The 18,461-nt window shown below is 40.2% G+C and overlaps 4 protein-coding genes across 5 annotated transcripts in view; 3 read left to right on the plus strand and 1 right to left on the minus strand.

Annotated features, from left to right (window-relative positions):
• NF1 (neurofibromin 1) overlaps positions 1–18,461 on the minus strand; it is a 70,613-nt gene that overhangs the window by 17,014 nt on the left and 35,138 nt on the right. For both annotated transcript variants that reach the window (XM_031556444.1, XM_019621969.2), the window contains 2 exons: positions 874–1,306; positions 311–651 (listed from right to left, as the gene is read on the minus strand). In XM_031556444.1, coding sequence (XP_031412304.1) covers positions 311–651; positions 874–1,306 — 774 coding nt within the window. The remainder of the gene's footprint in view (positions 1–310; positions 652–873; positions 1,307–18,461) is intronic.
• EVI2A (ecotropic viral integration site 2A) lies at positions 2,583–6,204 on the plus strand. Its single transcript, XM_003211857.4, has 2 exons — positions 2,583–2,727; positions 4,808–6,204. The coding sequence occupies exon 2, from the start codon at positions 4,824–4,826 to the stop codon at positions 5,583–5,585; it is 762 nt and encodes a 253-aa protein (XP_003211905.1). The 5' UTR covers positions 2,583–2,727; positions 4,808–4,823; the 3' UTR covers positions 5,586–6,204.
• Positions 7,202–10,866, plus strand: EVI2B (ecotropic viral integration site 2B). The gene is made up of 2 exons (XM_010721986.3): positions 7,202–7,321; positions 8,426–10,866. The coding sequence occupies exon 2, from the start codon at positions 8,457–8,459 to the stop codon at positions 9,285–9,287; it is 831 nt and encodes a 276-aa protein (XP_010720288.1). The 5' UTR covers positions 7,202–7,321; positions 8,426–8,456; the 3' UTR covers positions 9,288–10,866.
• OMG (oligodendrocyte myelin glycoprotein) lies at positions 11,020–15,094 on the plus strand. Its single transcript, XM_010721985.3, has 2 exons — positions 11,020–11,488; positions 12,228–15,094. The coding sequence occupies exon 2, from the start codon at positions 12,234–12,236 to the stop codon at positions 13,545–13,547; it is 1,314 nt and encodes a 437-aa protein (XP_010720287.1). The 5' UTR covers positions 11,020–11,488; positions 12,228–12,233; the 3' UTR covers positions 13,548–15,094.

Consider the following 18,461-nt stretch of genomic DNA (forward strand, 5'->3'; position numbering starts at 1 on the left):
TAAACTGTTTCTGACAAGGTTACAGAGTATGCTTGAAGAATCTGGTACTAGACTTCTCAGAAGAGCATCCAGTTCCAAGAAATGCCAGGTATTTCCAAATGCACCTGAGTGGCTGAGAGGCAGGAGCCAAGGGCCACGGAGGCTGCCAGTGAGCAAGGACTCATTTTTGGAGGCAGCCCTCTTTGATGAGACCCAAAAACTTGCTATTAAGCAGGAAGTTCAACACCAAGCCAATCAAATGTTCCCAATAAATATATACTGCAAACCATATTTTTCCTTACAAAGGGAAATTAATTTAAAAGGTCAGTACCGCAAACTGGGGTCTGAGCTTCCCAAGTTGAGCAATGCTATGTTCAGCAGTGTTCCAGGAACATCCTTAGGGCGAATTTTAGTGTGCTGTGGGATGGAGTCTGGCTGTGACAGCTCCCACCGTGTCCGTATGTGAATAATGGACCTCACAATAGCTTCACACTCCTGATGCATGAAGGTGAGTGGTGTTCCCTGGTTGGCAATCGTCAGTGTAAACTGATTCTCATCAACAAGACATATTTCCTCAATTTCAGAGGCGTAGTATATATCATTTAAAAACACTGTCTGTCCCAGGACTCTCGTTCGTTCTGCTGATGTCACCTGCACAGCTGTTGATCCAACCTTAGAAAGAGAATCAAAAAATGGTTGAGCACCTGCTGTTAATGATACAAAGAGACAAACCTGACATTTCTATCTGACCAAGATAAATGTATGAAATTGTATGAAATAATACTGTGTTGTGATTTCTCTATAAGACAGATAAGAAAATTAAAAGACAGCAGAAACGCATTCAAAATCTTATCAAAATAGAACAATTCACTAATAAAGCATGAAAATACTTACTTTAATAGACACTTTGGTGTCTTTGTGAGCCAATTTGAGGGCATTGTGAAATACTTTCAAGTCCTCTTCCAAAGCTAAGGTAGCTGCTGGAAGTTTCTGCTGGTCATGTTCAATGTGCTCCGCCAGTTTTCCTGGAGAGTCTATGAAAATCAGCCTTTTGCTTCCTTTCAAACCTGTCAAGAGTCTTTCGTGGTATTTGGTGTATTCTCTGACCCAAGAATTACAGTTATAAATAAAAACTGCTGAGACATTTTCATAAGCAAAGCCTGGAAAAACTACAAACCATTTAGAAAGAAAGTCAGTTTTAAAGCGATTACTGGGGCCAGCATGTGTGAGGTCCACCACAATTTCATATGGCTTTGCGTAGTATGGCTTCAGAGTCAGCAGGACGTGGTATATCAATAAATCTCCATTGATCTGGCCAGTCTTGAAACTGTAAGAAAACATGACAGACACTGTTGGGTTTGCCTTTTAGACCCATAATAAAACATTTCAGTGGTGCGTCACACACACTGCTGCACTAAAACAGACTGACATTTACATAGTCACCAAAATGTCAAACTCAAAGCAATGACACTGGACTGGCATCCATAGCCTAAATTCTGTCACGGCTCTTATTCCAACCAAGTTCAGCCCAGAATGCTAAAGCTTGGTTGGATTCGTTCATTTTGAAGTGCCACACCACCTACCGCAGTCATGAAGTCTCTGGACAGCCAGGAGGCTCATCCAGCACCTCCAACAAAAGGAGAAATAAAATCCACACTGGTGAGGAAAAGTGCATCGATTGGCTCAAAGCTGATGCAAGTTAAGGGCTTCTTTGAAAAAAGGTGTAAAGTATCACCCCAAACTCTATTTTTATTACTATTTTTTTTTAAACACATTTCTACAGGTTCATATTATACCTAATTTTATAAGTAGAAATAAATTATTTAAATAGTCTTGATTAAGAGAAATTAAACACCCACAAACCATTTTCTTCAGCTCATTTTGTCTGCCAAATACTGCAGCAAGCACAACAATGTACTCTAATGCTTGGTGGATCGTTTCTAAGAACGGTTGGCCCTTTGAGTAGTACAGAGGACCCATCTGTGAAATAATTCTTACCTGAAAAGCATTCAGGTACTATAAAAATATTAAGAACCCTTTGCTCTCATTTAATGCTTTGCTGAATTTTATGACATCGGACAGAGCATCTGTCTGAACCAAGTTTTCAGAGTTAGTACAGCAGATAAAATTCTACTAGAAAGAATTAAGAAGCAAACTTAGCAGTAGTTCTTGAACTTTTAAAGACTCCTGCTTGTTTTGAGCTAGCTTCAACTCAACTCCTTCAAAGCAAGACAACAGGCTATGGAAACGTCTGCTAAGCACTGGAAGCACAAGTCATTTTGTTCACAGAGGGACACTGCTCTTGGTAACATCTGAGGTAAACCACCTGATCACAGGATAACGGAGGAGATACACTTCAGAAACGTATTTATCTGTCTGCCCAAGAGACTTTTTTTCCTGTGTTACTTCCTGTTGCTCAGAAAGCTAATTTGGGCAAGATGGTGTTTTTCCCCCTCTAAGATGTCATGGCATAATTGTTTAGAAGAAAAAAAAAAAAAGAAGAAGAAGAAAAAAAGAAGGAAGTGTGTCATCACTGTGGTTTTAGTTCTCCACTTAGAATACAGGACATGTAATTTCAGTTACAGATTTGCTTAAATAAAAAAACAAAAAACCCAGCACTGTCCAAGTCTACTTGCTTCATGTTAATGGACGTTTGCATCCTAAGAGCAAATACACACACAGAGAAATCTTACTGTTAAAGGACTAAATATCTAAACACCAACTTTCTTTTGACTGCACCGCGGAAAGGTAAGTGCACATTTTCCTTCTACTTTCAGTTCCAATTCAATGTTTCCTAGATTTTGTAGGAAATTATACATGAAAGTAAGTTTGACTTTTCTTGTTTAAGTACAACTCCACCAGTAACAACAGTTAAAAATCAATCTCTGCCTGATTTAGGAAATCTGATAAACAATTGCTTTTAGTGATGTTAGAAGTTGTTCTCAATCAGACTCTAAAGAAATAAGAACGGCAGCCTGCATTGCTCTGTAGTTCCTGTTACTGTGGACTGACAGAGGGCCCTATCAACACCTGGGCACAAATGGTTGAGTTAAAGAAGAAAAGAAAAAGCTATTTAATGATCAGTTCCTTTGCTAACATGATTTTAACCGAAGCCTTTAACAATACTAGCTTCTGTATTTTTAAGAAAACATATCTGGTCCAAATAAACATTCGTACAGCTGCAGTTCTTGGGCAGTAAGGATTGGAGGCATCTGTACTGGAAAATGCACCTCATTTCTGCACGTCATGCAGAAACTTTGGGAAATGTTTTGTTTCCCTCCACCCCAAAAAAGGTTGTGGTGCTGCTGCTTTTCCTCCTTTCTGAAGACTGCAACAAGGCATTCCCCAAGTGACTGTTACCATAGAAAGATAAATATTGCACCCAAGCTGTAGCTGATTACTAAGATGGTTTCTAATTCAAACTTAACAATAAGGACTCATCTCAGAGCAGAGTTTAGTTTGTAGTGTGAACTGCAAAGAAAGATACAAATATATTCTCCTCTCCTCTGCCTTGTGAGCAGCAACCCACCATCTGCTCCCTGCTTACATCCCAGACCTATCAGTCCCTTCCCCTCCCTGGGGGACTCCAGGAGTATGAAAGATGTCATTTGGGTACTGAAAAGACAGGCAAGCTTAGCTCTCTGATTTTTGAGTGTGAACACATTAAGTTCTCTGGCAGATAAGCTACGTTTCAACTATGGCAGAAGCAAATTTATTTCTGGTACATTTCCAAGTTACCAAAACTTAGAAGCATACAGATGTGCTTTGTTATCTTTAAAGTAACAGCTTCAAGAAGAAACGCATTTCTACAAACAGCACCATTAATGTCAGTCATCCTTGATAGCATTTATACACGAACAAGATGTAACTACAGCACTTGGAGGAAACATTTCATTCTGTTAACAGAGACAGGTAAGAGACAGGGAGCACAACAACCAGCCGTAAGACCTGAGGGTGTCTCACACATGTAAACCTGAGAGGACTCAGCACAGACATGATGCAGTAACTTCTCTCTCTCTCATCAGCATCACTCTGAGGTTATCCTATTTGTCTCCGATTCATGGTGCAAATCTGAACATTACCCTAATGTAGAGCAGAGAATAATACTAATGGTAATCTGCCTAATTTCAGGGGTTTTAAAGGAAATATCACAATCTGAAGTATGTGATAAGCAGTCTTTTGTACAATAAATCAGATATTAGAGAACAAAGATTGTCCTAGGGATTTATGAAATACTCCAGACACAAGAATGATAAGAGTGATAAGAAATAAAATGATTAGAACAAGTTACTGCTGCCATTTACAGGAACGTTTTCAGTTAAAGCTTTCTGCTTGGCCATCTGTACAAGCGCAGTTACTTCTCCCATATTTGGGGAAACGTGAGGCAGAAAGCGGTACTTTGTAGGTTTTACATGGGTGCCTCCCTTCCCCATTTAAAAGCAGAAGTGATGAACTTAAAGATGTAATATGGTTAGCTTTAAAGAGGAGGAACTACAGCAGAGTCTGTATCGACATCCACAAATCACTGGGCACTCAGCAGAAAACACTTTCCTCTGTTTGCTTCATATTCTTTTTTCATCTTCATACACACCACACACAGACCTCCAAACACTGGAATTCAGCACTGTGAGAGCTGAAGTCCAAGACCACCAATTCAGTCAGGATTCCAAGCAGCTGAGTGCTCCCTCCTACATATGGCAAGCACGAGGCCAAGTTACAACACATTTCTGATCAGAAAAGCTGATGGCTACTAAACCTGACAAGCCTGATTCAGGCTTCTAAGAACTAGCAATGCTACTTCCTAACACCAGAATTTCTATTTTTGTAGGTGACTGAAGAGGAAGATGAAGACAAAGAGACATGGCAGACCACATTCTGCTTTCCCTCTTGGGATAATCTTTTCATTGTGTTTGCAATTAAGTGCAAACCATACTGACTATCCCAGGGTTACCCATGAAATCTGGTATCCAATCTGCCAAAACCTAACTTGCAATCAGAACATAACAGAAGCCAACACAAAATCTCCTCCAGGCATTGATTTTAATGGCAAACCAACACCCCCTGCTGAAATGCTGACAGCCACCCCCCAGTCTTTATCTTCAACAATGGGCCCAAACTCCTCATCTTCCTCTGCCCAAAGTGTTCCTGATACTGGAGGACCTAGGAATACCAGCAAACCCAAGATCCCCATGACAAAAGAAACATGTGAAGACCGTAAGTTTCTTACACTGATTTGCTTCATTATAATAGCAGCCCTTGTACTCATCTGCACCTTCTTGTTTCTGTCAACTGTCGTAATGGCAAATAAACTGTCCTATCTCAAAAAAGCTCAACAAGGAAAACGTCGGCCCAGGAGCAATGGAGATATTCTGGCTACCAACAGCTTCTGGCCAACTGCAGCAGGAACGTGGCAGAGGATACCTAAGGAGACAACTGGAACTGATGTGGTAATGCAGGACTTGCTATCAGAGAGAGATGCTGCAATCCAAAGGAGAACCCAAGACAAATCTACTGAGAATCACGTTAAAGACACAGATAATAAACATGAAAACAAAGAAACAATGTCACACAAAAGCATTTTAACCAATTTTGTAGTTGAGATTTAGTCAACTAAAAAAGACCTTCAGCTTTTGCGTTTTGTACTGGATTAACATGAGACAGAAACTTAGCTTTCAAGAAACAACACACACTGCAACATGGGAAAGCTAGACCTTCAGGTTTCTCACTTTTAAAGGTAGTGGGTATGCTGTAAAAACCTGCATATCAAGAAGGGAGTAGGACTGCATTGAAGAGATTTTTAGAAATAGCACCAAGACTGTTTTAACTCCTTTAACCAGCAATCATGGTTGTAGGAACCAAACAGGATAAAGCAGGACAGAACTTTGCCATTTTTAAAGATCACTGGGGGACAAAAAAAGGAAAGGACAGTTAGAATATGCTATATTTACGCAGACTAAAGTGCTACACAGGCACTTGCTATTTTAAGAAAACCATAATTCAGTCACAACTTTGATGCCATTACTGAATCAGGAACCATTCTGTTAAAATGCCTTTTAGATTTATTCCATCAAAACTTCTTAAATCAGATTAATTGCTTTTGAACCAGATTGAGAGCAATCATGCTTTTTGCTTTGATTTTAGGTGTAAATATGTGAAGTCTGTACTGTATGTTAAAATATAAGAACTCCTTTTTGTAATCATCAATAAACTAGAAACACCAGTTTTTAAATAAAGTTTACATTCTGTTTTTCTCCAAGTCACAAGGGGTAAAACTGCAGTATCATGAAAAAGCAGGAAAAAAGTAGAGAATCACGATCCTATCAGTGGAAAGAAGGAAAAGAAATAGTAATGAGGGTGGGATCTGCAGCCAAAGACAAGCGGAAACTGTGAAGATTGAAGGGAACTTGGATGAGGTAAGACTCAAGAAAGTGTGTGTCATGATACCAGGATTTGCATGTGCAGCAGGAATTGGCAACAGACTGGAAAAGAGCCAGCACAGCCAGCAGAGCACAGCAGCAGGCATGGCACATGGAAAAGCTATGGTGGAAGGCACAAGAATGCACTTGCAGATTGCTGTGAGGACAGACTTATGCACATTTCTTTTGGCAGGCAGCCTTTCTTGGCCAAAACACTCAAGGAGATGAGTAGTTTGGGTTATGATATGGACAAAGAGACAGCAGAAAAACAACTGCTTAGAGCATGCAGTCCTCCTTTAATGGTGGCAACAGGTGCCAGCATTGTCCAGACAAAAAAGCAAAGTGGGGAAGGGAAGGCAGAGGAAGGGTGAGATCGGCTGCTATCTGCCTGTAACACAGCCACCTAAAGGAAGATGTGCAAGCCAGCACCTCGTGATATCATACAGTGCTCTGTGACTCACTGTAGCGAGCCTACGGTTGCATTTCCATTAATAACAATGATAGCTCATCAAAACCTCCACTGAATTTTTATTAGTAAAAATGAAATCCAATCCAAACTTACTTCTGTGTCATTCAAAAAAATTTGTAACCACAACTATTTTCAGCAAGGACTGGAAAACAAGCATTCATGAATTCCTACATAACAGACACAAACCCAACAAAGGCCTCCTAAATGTCTGAGCTTTATAAAGACAATTGAGCTGAAAAGTTTGCTTTTAAATCATGCAAACCTTGAGCTAAGCTTCTTAGTAATCCTCCTACTCTTGACACTTCCTGCAGCAAGTGTTGGTAAACTTCCTCTTTAGCTGCAGAAACTTGTTCAACGTGAGACAAGCCATTTCAGAGCTGCTCGACTCCTAGCACAGTCTGTCCTCTCACGGCTTCAAACAAAAAAGAAGAGAATGCTTGCTTGACAGAAGACAAAGGTAAGAATCAAATTAAAAATGTAAAGACTTAATATTTGCATTATTTATTTTTAAATGAACTGCACTTTGTACAGCACTTCCTAAGCTAGTTCAAAGTTCCTGTAGTATCTGGAAGATGCAGACATTCCATCTAGTTCCTAAGGTGTTGCTACTGTGAACTATCATGAACTCTACACATATGCATCATTTTAATATATTTTGAAACAGAATATATTTTTGAGCAGAAGAAAATAAAATGGTGTCATTTTAATCCGTTTTAAATCTTACAGTTTAGATAGTGATCTCTAGAAGCATTACTCTGCTGCTCACACGTGTTTGCATTGTTGGATCTGAAGTTGACTTTTATAGTTACACTTACTGAGGTTCCAGGGGCAGCTTCACAAGAGCAGCGTGATCACAAATTATCTCAAAACACACAAAGTAATTTCACAGGTAGAAATCACAATAGGTGTCTGTTTTTTAATGACATGCATCACACAGAAGTTCAGAAACCTGAACTCTGAGCAGTACAGGAAAAAAAGTCTGCTCCATCCCAACCTCCTAACGTTAACACAACTCCTTTGGTACAAAACCTTCCCCCATGCAGGAGTTTATTTACAAAGACAGTTAAATATTGGAGTTCTGAACCATTATAGTTGCAATATTTGGAGACTTTTGCAGAATTATTACACTCTAACCTTAACTGCGGAAGTGAGGGAAGAACAGGAAATAGACCTTAAAGAACCTTTCACCCAGGTCTCGGCTTATCTCTAGGCTTCTCTCAGTCCTTCAAGTATAAAGTAGGGCAATTTTCTTTACTCTTGTTTGTCAGTACTGCTGTGTTTCATATTTCATTTCACATCCATAATCATTTCTGTGATAGATAAAAGTTATTTTGAAACACACTTTGCACTTCTCTCCAAACACCTTTTTCAGAGAAGGTGGAAAACAAAAAAACCCACCATGATGTTGATATCAGTGACAAAGCTGTTGACCATACAAGTGACAAAAAACATGCAAGTTTAATCTGGCCTATTTTTTTTAGACTCTAACTATAAAATTGTCTGGTATCAGTAGTGTCACTTCAGGTTCGATTTAATGTGTTTTACTTTATTCTTGATGTAGGAGGAGACGTATTTAAACAGACTGTAGGAAAATGGTCAGCACAGTAATACTGATTCTCTTCTGTGGAGAAATTTGGAAATCGCTTTCCACTGAAATACCTTCAAACGTTTCCACAAGTGAAAGCATTGTGCATACCAGCACCGGCAGCCCGGCAGAGGACAGATCTACCACGTACCAACTGCAAACAACCGGCCCCAGCATGCAGAAGCCTGCAGGAGTGCTGACTGCTGGGACAGCACTGCCACAGCTGCCTGAAGCACACATAGAGCCCACCAACGGGAGCTGGGTTGCAGCAATGATAGTGGGCATCATTTTGGTCGGTATGGTAATTGCGATCAGTATGATTGTTCTATGGAAATGCTGCAAGAAGCCATCGCTAGCCGATTCAAACTGGGCAGGTCAGTCTCCGTTTGCAGACGGAGACACCCCAGATATCTTTATGGACTCCAGCCAGGTTACCAAACGTTCCTCAGTTTTATTTATGTTGCCTTGGAAATTAAGAGAAGAAGCACCCATACGGCACGACCCTCCCGCACCGCAGAAACCACCCAACAGCACGGCCGGCAACGCCAGCAGGCAGCAGCCCCCGGCAGAGCACAGCTGCTCCGCCACCGCCACGGCTCCCGGCCCAGAAGCAGCGAGCCCAGAGCAGGCGCTGTGCCCACAGCCCGCCGAGGGCCCCGAGCTGCCGCCTCCCCCTGCGTGGCTCACTGAGCTCGATGAGCCGGCCGAGCAGCACGCCTCGGATCCTGGCCAGCAAGGGGAACTTCACTCGGAAGTGAAGGAGCCGTATCCCCCACCGCTGCAGCTAATTACCGAAGAGATCTGTGAACCTCTGCCACAGCCAGAACATCCTCAGTAGATTGCCAAAATAACTTTCCAAAATGCTTCTCATTTTTCTTAAAGCACTCTTCAAACAACTGACTAATGGAGAAGTTGACACAGGCAAGAACAGTGAGACCGCAGCACGAGCAACAGCTCCCCGGCATTTCTCAACGTCAGCTTTCACAAAAGGGAAGAACCCCTTTCTATTCTGCCTGAAACAAATGGTGGCAGAATACAGCACGCCTGGTGCCCGCTGCATGGCCTAATAGTGACTCCACTGTGCAGATAACAAATGATTCCTGATTTTGGAGACTGCAGAAAACTGCGTGTGTACCTCTGTGTGTCAGTACATGCAACACACAGATGGATGTGCAGAGTAAAACTTTAAAGGGACTCAGAGCTTCTTGCAAAGGTTTGTTCTATTAAACTACATAAATGAACGCAATGAATTCAAGTTAATTTTAATAAAGCTTTCTAATTCGAAGATGTTTTGGTTGCTTAAAGCATAACAGGGTTATCTGCTTAGATACAAAGCTTCTAATTCAAAACAGTCTAAATGCTCTGGCATGCATACATACAGACTGCCTCATACAGAGGTCTATCTTCTGCGTCAGATGGAGGAACCACTTGGGAACAGAGGATGACAGGTATTTAAAGCAAATCCTCCAGCAGCAGCAGTCCAGATCAAAGACTGATGAAATGCATACTGTAAAAACTCTCATTATTTTGGTTTATTTTTCAGTAATATTGTAGCATATTTTTGGTAGTACAGTGGCTGTGAAAAAGAGGACACGGCTCCAAACACATGAAATACGAAAAGGTGGTGTTCTACCCAGACACTTGGTTTTGGTGGATGAAACAAACAGAACATCGAGGCAGACGACTATCAGAATTAGCTGCATATGTTTACTAATTTCTTCTTTTCTTCCTCTCAGCAGGATTTGCAGAATGGATTCAATGTTATTAAAGTTTAAGAACTGGTTTACAGTTGTCTAGGTTGCAGGTTCCTTTAACTCCAGATGCCCAGCTGGGCCCATCCTTTCTGGGCCTCAAGTACGAGAGACGTTCACTGCCCTGTCCAGAACCATGCATTTTTATTTTAACTATTTGATGGTAAATTGAAGGGAATTCTCAGAGGTAAATTACAAGCATGCATATTTTACTGGCATTTAATGCCTAGATTTGTAGAAAGATAAGATTTGTAGAGAGAAGCTGCTAGATACTAAAGCTGGGTTTCCATGACATCTCTGCAAAATGACAAAGAACTTGCAGCCTTGAGTTTGTTGGGGGAGGGAATATACGTTTGGGTGTCACATAGGCCACCTGTTTGTACCTATTACAGTGGACATTACATTTTTAAAGTTACCACTAAAAATTATGTCTGAAGTTGGATATATGCAACTCAATACTGCTGCATGTACAGAGAGAGTAGGAAAAGATGTTTACTATTTCTTTTTCTTATGGTTTATATGAGATGTATGAGTGTGTATGCCTAGAGAACAGCATTCTGGATGCTCAAAGACTTTGAGGCTTTATGCACTGCACCACGTTAAAATATATGCGTATATTTTGTATGTGACAAATGTATAAATTACAAACTATGCATACCCTTGCCATATTGTTTGGAGAAAAGCAGATAAGGATTTCCTAGAGAAAGCAGCAAATTCCTGCAGTATGTGCTGCTGGGTATAAACCCAACAACACAGAGACAGCCTGATCCAAGCAGCACAAAACCAAGGATTTTTAATTAGGAAAAGATATTCTGGCAGGGCAGCTTAAGTAAGCTCAAGATAGGAAACCTAAATTAACACTAACCTTTCTTACTAGAATAGAGACTAAATGAAGGCAGAAAAGAGCACAACTTACAAGACTTTTAAAATATAAACATTTAAATGGGTTCATATGCTAAGCTAAGAAAATTTTATGTGTAATGTTTTGCTGCAGTATCACGGCTACAAATACATAAAGAAGTTAAGTGATTCAAATTAGAAAACCCAACTATTTTATTGGATATGTATGCTTTGCAATAAATTTGAGTCAGCACCAGCGACAGCTCTGCAGTCCTCCAATGTAGTGCAGATCAGGTGGTTGCAGAGCCCCAGCTAGCAGCAATACGATGCAGCTGAAGAGGCAAGCACAATCCACAGACAGCAACTGTAGCTACTCTCTAGAACAAGACGACCTCTAAGCTTAAATCTTTCACAGAAATAATGTGCTGATATTGCAGAAGACATTACGGTAAGTTTGTGTTTTCTGTTTTTAATCACAAAGCCTACTACAAAAGTAGAGACTGAAATAAGAAGGAAATTATTAGTTGATGAGAGATGCTTGCACCAGGAATTTGCTGCAGTGTCAGAGATTTCTTACTAACATTAATTCAGCTTTCAAACATGTGTTAGCAGCTTTGGGAATGTAACTGACACGATAATAAGGAAAAGTACTAATGTGCATGTTACTGTGAATGCAGAATTTGGGTTTCCAACTAAATTCCTAACAATTTAAGATGTATTTTAAGCAATTCTACTTAAGCAAATAGCATGCCTGTATGGGGGGGTTCTGCTACATTACTGCAGAGATTTGTAAAGCAGATCCAGTTGACAGCCATTTTTTCATCCTGTATAAAAGAACACATTATTCCAAACATAATATAGGCTTGAAATCACTAAAAACAAGAAGCAGACATTGTATAACGTTTGGAAGAGACTTGCATTTTCGGAAGAAAGCCCTCATTTGAGCTTGAGGGGGAAAGGCAGATGAAAAAACAAGTCTCGTTCTGCCAGACAACATGACAGGCTCTGAAGGGATGCTTTGTAAAGTCTCTCTTGAACAATTACAAAAAGGACCGTGCCACAAAGGGGTTTATTGATATTTTTACTCAATTTCTGCTGCAACTGATCACTGCAAAGACAGCCCTTACAAATAAATAAAAGACGTTACATGGATTTAAAGGGTGTCATTTTTGTATATTTATTTGTAGGCAGCAATGGAACACCAGATACTGAAAGCATCTACCTGCCTGCTGGTCCTTCTGTTTTTCATACCCACTGTTCTGGGTATCTGTCCTTCTAACTGTACATGCTCAGGAAACAACAGGAACGTGGACTGCTCAGGCAGAAACTTAACAGTATTGCCACATGGACTCCAAGACAACATTACATATTTAAATCTGTCATTTAACCAGTTCGTAGATCTTGATCATCAGCTGACGAGATTCAGCAATTTAAGGACTCTTGATATTTCAAATAATTGGCTCAAGAATGTTCCTGCTCATCTGCCCAAATCCTTGTGGGAATTATATGCCATAAATAACAACATTAAAGTCCTTCAGAAACTTGACACAGCTTACCAGTGGAACCTTAAAGTGCTGGATGTTTCCAGGAATATGGTGGAAAGAGCCGTTTTGATCAACAACACACTGAGCAGTCTCAGGTTTCTCAACCTCAGCAGCAACAAACTTTGGACAGTTCCAACCAACATGCCCTACAACATAGAGACAGTGGATCTATCCAATAACTTCTTGTCTCAGATACTTCCAGGAACGCTGGTGAGATTACAGCACCTCACAAGTCTCTACCTACACAACAACAAGTTCACATACATTCCTGACAAAGCTTTTGATCAGCTCTTTCAGCTGCAAGTAGTAACACTATACAACAACCCATGGTCCTGCAGCGATGAACAAAGTATCTCTTATTTGCTTAAATGGGTGCAGAGTACCACTGCCAGGGTCCGAGGGGCTCCCTGCGCCGACCAGTCCATGCTGTGGGCCAACATCACGCCGACCTCCGCCGCCGCGCCAGATGCCAGCTTCATGATTGAAGGAATGAAGGCAGCAGACGCTGCTACCTCTCCAGCGGCAGCTGAACCAACCCAAATGACAAAAATGCATAAACAATTTAAAGCTAAGGAAGTTACTACCTTGGCTTCGTTAAGCCAGACAGTACTGTTCACGAGCACAGAGCGGCCCGTGCTCCTCCACCCTGAAGAGCTGACAACCAGGAAGGTGAGCGCTTACGAAGCGGCTGCCACGCACACCATCCACATTAAAGATTCAACCGACGTGAACTCAAGCCTGACTCATTCAACGGGATCATCCACCACTCCAATGACTCTTAGTATTACCAGTGGAATGCCAACAAACTACTCCAGAATGCCTCAAAGCACAACTGCTACCTTAAGGAGAGAGGAAGCCACTACCAGCATTCTGAACACTGACGTGCCCTCCAAAGCGAGCATCTGTGAGATAAGTTTGTTTTATGCTGTAATGCTTAATGCAGTGGCAGTGTTCATTGGCTAGGAGCTCGTGCTCTTTGAGGTTACTCCCGTGCTACACAGCTGGGGGGAAGGCATTCAGGTCAAACAATGAATCAAAACATGAGAAGTATGAAGTTCTGACTGATCTAAAGAAAATAACAGTTCCTAAAGAAGTGCAGACTAATGTCTCGATACTAAGCTGCTACTTATTTTAATATGACTTAATTGAGTAAAATTAACCTATGATCTTGTTTTTTAAAATGTGCTTATTTTGTATTTAAATTTTTAATTTTACTTGCACAGAATTTTAAGTACTGATTGTCTTATTTTGTCACTAAACAACTCGAAAAAACAGAAGTCCTGTATCATATCTGCATTGTCTTGCTTGATTTGCTGGTGAGCAGTTCCTGTACTATAGCAGCACAGATTCTTTGTAACTTATGATGCCATGCATAAGGAAGGAAAAATGTAAAGAAACTAAACCTAGTTGTTTCGCTAATCAGAAGTAATTCTTGAGAAAAATCGCTAGCATGTATATCTATGTTTGCTTCATATGTACTAGGATATTTTAAAGAACAACCATTTTGAATTTAGGAATTAAATATGACAATGCCATCGTGTCTATCTACTAAGAGGGGGTCAACTGAGAAGCTAACATGGTCCAGCTTCAGCATGGGAAGAGTGGTAGGGGCTGATCTCTCTTTTTGCTCTGCCTTGACTTAGAATTGCAGGCAAGTTATTCCTTGCTCTCCATAATAGAAAACAAAAAAAGATAGAAGTTAGAGGAAAACGCGACATGTTCAATGCCATGACATTTTCCAATAACATGGGCTTTAATCTACATACATTAACAAAACCAAATAGCTTAACTTACAATCAAACATCTGAAATACTTGTTATTACAACAAAATTCATCCAGAATTCTTCAAACTACTTTTTGATATAAAATAAAATACTGGCCAATTTCAAATGCAAGTTATGTAACGCATCAATGGAGCAGTTCATTTAAAGCTCTCATTTAAACAATTCCTGAATCTTGTGACTTAAAACTTAATTCAAGCCATGGCAATGAACATGCCCAAAGCCTCCCAACGATGAGCACGAATGCTGTTCTCCTTGACATCCGCGCCATCAGCAAGTAGAAGTAGATGCACGCATGGTTCTGACCACTCCAGGAAAATTATGTGGCAAAGGTACTTGATATACTACTGATGAAGTTTTGCAAACAGCATGAAATGAAAACCGAAGAACAAGTTAATTGTAAGAGTATTATTCACTTAATATTGCAAATCTTTATTCAATATTTTCCAAACATTTCAGGCCGTTTAATTTCCAGTTATTGTAGCACGAAGGTGCCACAAAATCTAGAAAACCTCAATACCAAGACTGCAGTCCTTTACCTATTTCTCCTAGGTATCAGTCAAGGCTGTAGATCATTTATAACCACTGGTATCAGAAAAATCACAACTTTCCAATTGTGAACTGTATTTCTATAATCAGAAATGTGTTTTAATTTCTAACAGTACTGTAAATGTTGCACAATGAATTTGTACAGTTATTTCATTGGCATTTAAGTAAAAATAAAGCTATGTTTGTATTGAAATGAACTAGTGACAGTGTTTCTTTTCACTATTATCTTGCGGACAGGTAACTGTACAGAGTAGATGCTATTTTATTACACAGATCTATTCCAAGCGGGCATTTGGCTCAATCTTTATGCCTTAAAGAGAAAAACTACGGGATGATCAAATAGTACTGTTTGGTTACTCAAATTTCCCTAACAATGTTTATTAATAAGCTGCTGAAATAATAATAGCCTATCCTTCTGCTGCTGAAATAATAATAGCCTACCCTTCTGCTTCTTACCATTTAGAACTTGCAAACCCCCTAAGAGCAATGTCTACCCACCAGAGAAGGCACTCTTTTCTTCATCTTAAAGGAAAAAGAAAAAAAAAAAAAAGTATCTCCATGCTAAATAGAACAGAAAGCTTTTTAAGACAAAAAGTCCATGCTGGTGATATTTCCTAGGTGTCTTAAGGTACACAGGAACTTGTCATCCAAGTCAAAATTTAGAGAACTTAGACTATGAGCAACATGTGCAGAAGTGCATTTAGTAAATGGCAACATCTGAATTCTGAAAGAGTTCCCCACTTGCACAAGTTCCAGATATTTTCCACATATAATCTGATATAAACAGATAAATTCCAGTAAGCAGCATCTGTATAAAAAAAATGCCATGGCCTGCCATCCTCTTTGGACAGGAATTGTACTTGTCAAGTACTGTGACTGGCTCTAAAACAGCATCAACCTACTGCGTTCAGAATTAGGCATTTTCTAGAGTTATCTCATTCATATGGTGTCATCCCACACAGTTTAAAGCAGCTTAGACTGAAAGGTAAGACAGAGATCACAAAATGAGGTGCTGTGACTAAAACACCTTAAATGAATTATATTATGTTGAAAGAATTACATGAAACATGACACGTCTCTTGGCATCCTGTGCTGAATGGCTCAGCAAAATCCTACTGGATGCAAAAAGCCAACATGGAATTAACTTTTAAACACTCTGAGAACATTCCAATTGCAATTAGACTACTCAGTGAACAACAAACCTTTGGGAAATCCTGCTTTTTCAGATGTTATTCAAGGCAAAAACCAAGTCCCATACTGAACGATGTGCTTCCCAGGCTTCAAAGTCTGAAGCAAGCTGATGAACACTTGGAAATGGAAATGGGATTGTGCAGTTTACTGAAGGCATCCACTGACTGAGGTGGGGGGAGGGAGGAAATCACAGATGTGTATGGAAGTGAGATGGCACTCCCTGCAAACTCTATGGCCATGCTCTGTATCTACAACTCGCCCTTGGTCGGTGCAAGCAAAGAGGGCTTCTCAGTCAGACTGCCTCCAATAAGCAGATTAAATTTGGATTCCCTTGTACTTTTCTGGAATACAAATGAGTTGATAACAGAGCACAAGTAGGCAGGCAGTGTGGGAGGCAGGCACCTGTTGCTTGGCAACAGCACAGTCAGATTGAAATAAAATCAACACGCATGGATGTGAGTGCTGCAGAACAGCTTGCTGTGCTTCTAACAGGCAGGGCACTCAGTCCACGATAAATATAAATACCATAACCCATCCTCAGGAAATTCTTTGTTTCAAAATGACTATCTAACACTTCAATATAACATTCCACAGTCTTTTTGAAAATGCTGCTGTCTTTATCTGTAGGCTGCTCCAGACATGATCCAGCACGGCTCGATGCAGAAATATGTTTGCTTTCAAAAGGCTGAAATTGCTGCACAGGCAGCTGCAGTGTGAAGCAACTCTGAGGTTTCTGTTCCCATGCTTCCTATTAATTAGTCTGAGATAGCAGCTTTAACACTTAATGGCAGTACTTCAGGATCAATATATACTGGTGTATCGACCACTGTAGTAACAGTGCAAGGATTGAAGACAGAGAGCACTGGCTTTGGAAGTCTGGTTGTTATCCAGGAAACAAAACACAGAGAAAAAAAAAGGCAGAAGAGATTAAATTTCACAGCACAAGAGGATATAAACTGATCCAGATATGTCAGAGAAATGACTCAACAATGCCCTAGCAACAAGACTTTAAGCTAAAAAAGAAAACTTGCCTGCTGCAAGCCCTCAGATGTACTGGCAGCTCAGACCTGAACAGCCTTTCCACATTTCACACCTCAAAACATGACATCTGGCTCAATACCCCAAAGGAACACCACTCAGCCACGTCCCTGTCTGCAGTGTCAGGCAGAAAAGAGGTCCCACCTGCTAGGTTTGAACAGCAGCCTCGTGGAAAGAAACCACAGCTTACATAGCAGCCCAAGAGAAGAAGTAATAAAAAGGGTGGTAAAGGCAATAAATAGTAACTGGCATGACAAATAGGTGCCATCCAGCCTCATGATTCACACACTGCTTTATTCTGGCCCATTACCAATTTGCCCAAACCTGGACAGATTTCTCCCAAACCCCTGTATACAACATTCACACAGAGCTGGCACCTTATCCAAGGAGCATCAGACATCCAAATCACAATCAGCACTTAATGACACTAAAGATTACATGTTTTCTCAGATAAAGCAAGGAGAAGGTGAATAAAATCCAAGTACAGACACCAAGTATTCAGGGTTTGCTTCACTTATCTATTTGTGTTCACTAAGCATCTCACTTGAAGAAAGGTAGAAAAAGTCTCATTTCAACAGGCTCACTCACACCAAAATTAACTATGCCAGGGTACAACAGCAATTTTAAATATATTTCAACAGAAATCATATTTATTCAAATGTAGAGGAGATGTATTTTTATTTTTGTTGTCATATAGTCAATATAACTTCTGTAAGATATGGAGGAGGGCAGAGAGAACAAGTTCCAACCCATTTTCCTCAACAAAAGGATTGGTTATTTTGAAAAACGGAAGTATTTCTGAAAGTATACATTCTGCTTTTTTCCATCCTAAAGAGACTACTTTTCCTCATGATGGATACATGCACGAGTCTCAGAGAAGCAGTTTCCAAAATGCCTCTGACAGAACTGAAGGAAGGAGCAATAAATGCAGGTAGGAGTTGAGGTATGGAATGACCCAGCTGACCCTTCTCACTTGCCACGGACGGATGACAACTTATCAAGCTTATTCAATTACAGCAGTGAACAAACACAACAACTGGGAGAACATCAGAGATTCCAAACATCCATTTTTATTCCTGTATTTTCAATGTTAATTTTTTTTCTATTGAGAGCAGCATACCTAGTTTAGAATCCTGTAGTCTTTAAAATTCTACTGACATTCAAGTTAGTTACGTTGTCTGAAACAACCTGCAGGCTTTAAAAAACAAATTTATTTGAGCTGAACCATGCTGTCCCAAGAACACCATACCCTTTTTCAAGCTTATGTAGAAACCAACTTCAGAATAACCCAAAATACACAATTTTAAGTGTTCACAAC

Source organism: Meleagris gallopavo, chromosome 21 (genome assembly GCF_000146605.3).
Source record: "Meleagris gallopavo isolate NT-WF06-2002-E0010 breed Aviagen turkey brand Nicholas breeding stock chromosome 21, Turkey_5.1, whole genome shotgun sequence".
Taxonomy (NCBI): Eukaryota; Metazoa; Chordata; class Aves; order Galliformes; family Phasianidae; genus Meleagris; species Meleagris gallopavo.

Excerpts from the sequence above, each read along its gene's own strand:
- EVI2A (XM_003211857.4), top strand. The coding sequence starts at position 4,824 with ATGAAGACAAAGAGACATGGCAGACCACATTCTGCTTTCCCTCTTGGG.
- EVI2B (XM_010721986.3), top strand. The coding sequence starts at position 8,457 with ATGGTCAGCACAGTAATACTGATTCTCTTCTGTGGAGAAATTTGGAAA.
- OMG (XM_010721985.3), top strand. The coding sequence starts at position 12,234 with ATGGAACACCAGATACTGAAAGCATCTACCTGCCTGCTGGTCCTTCTG.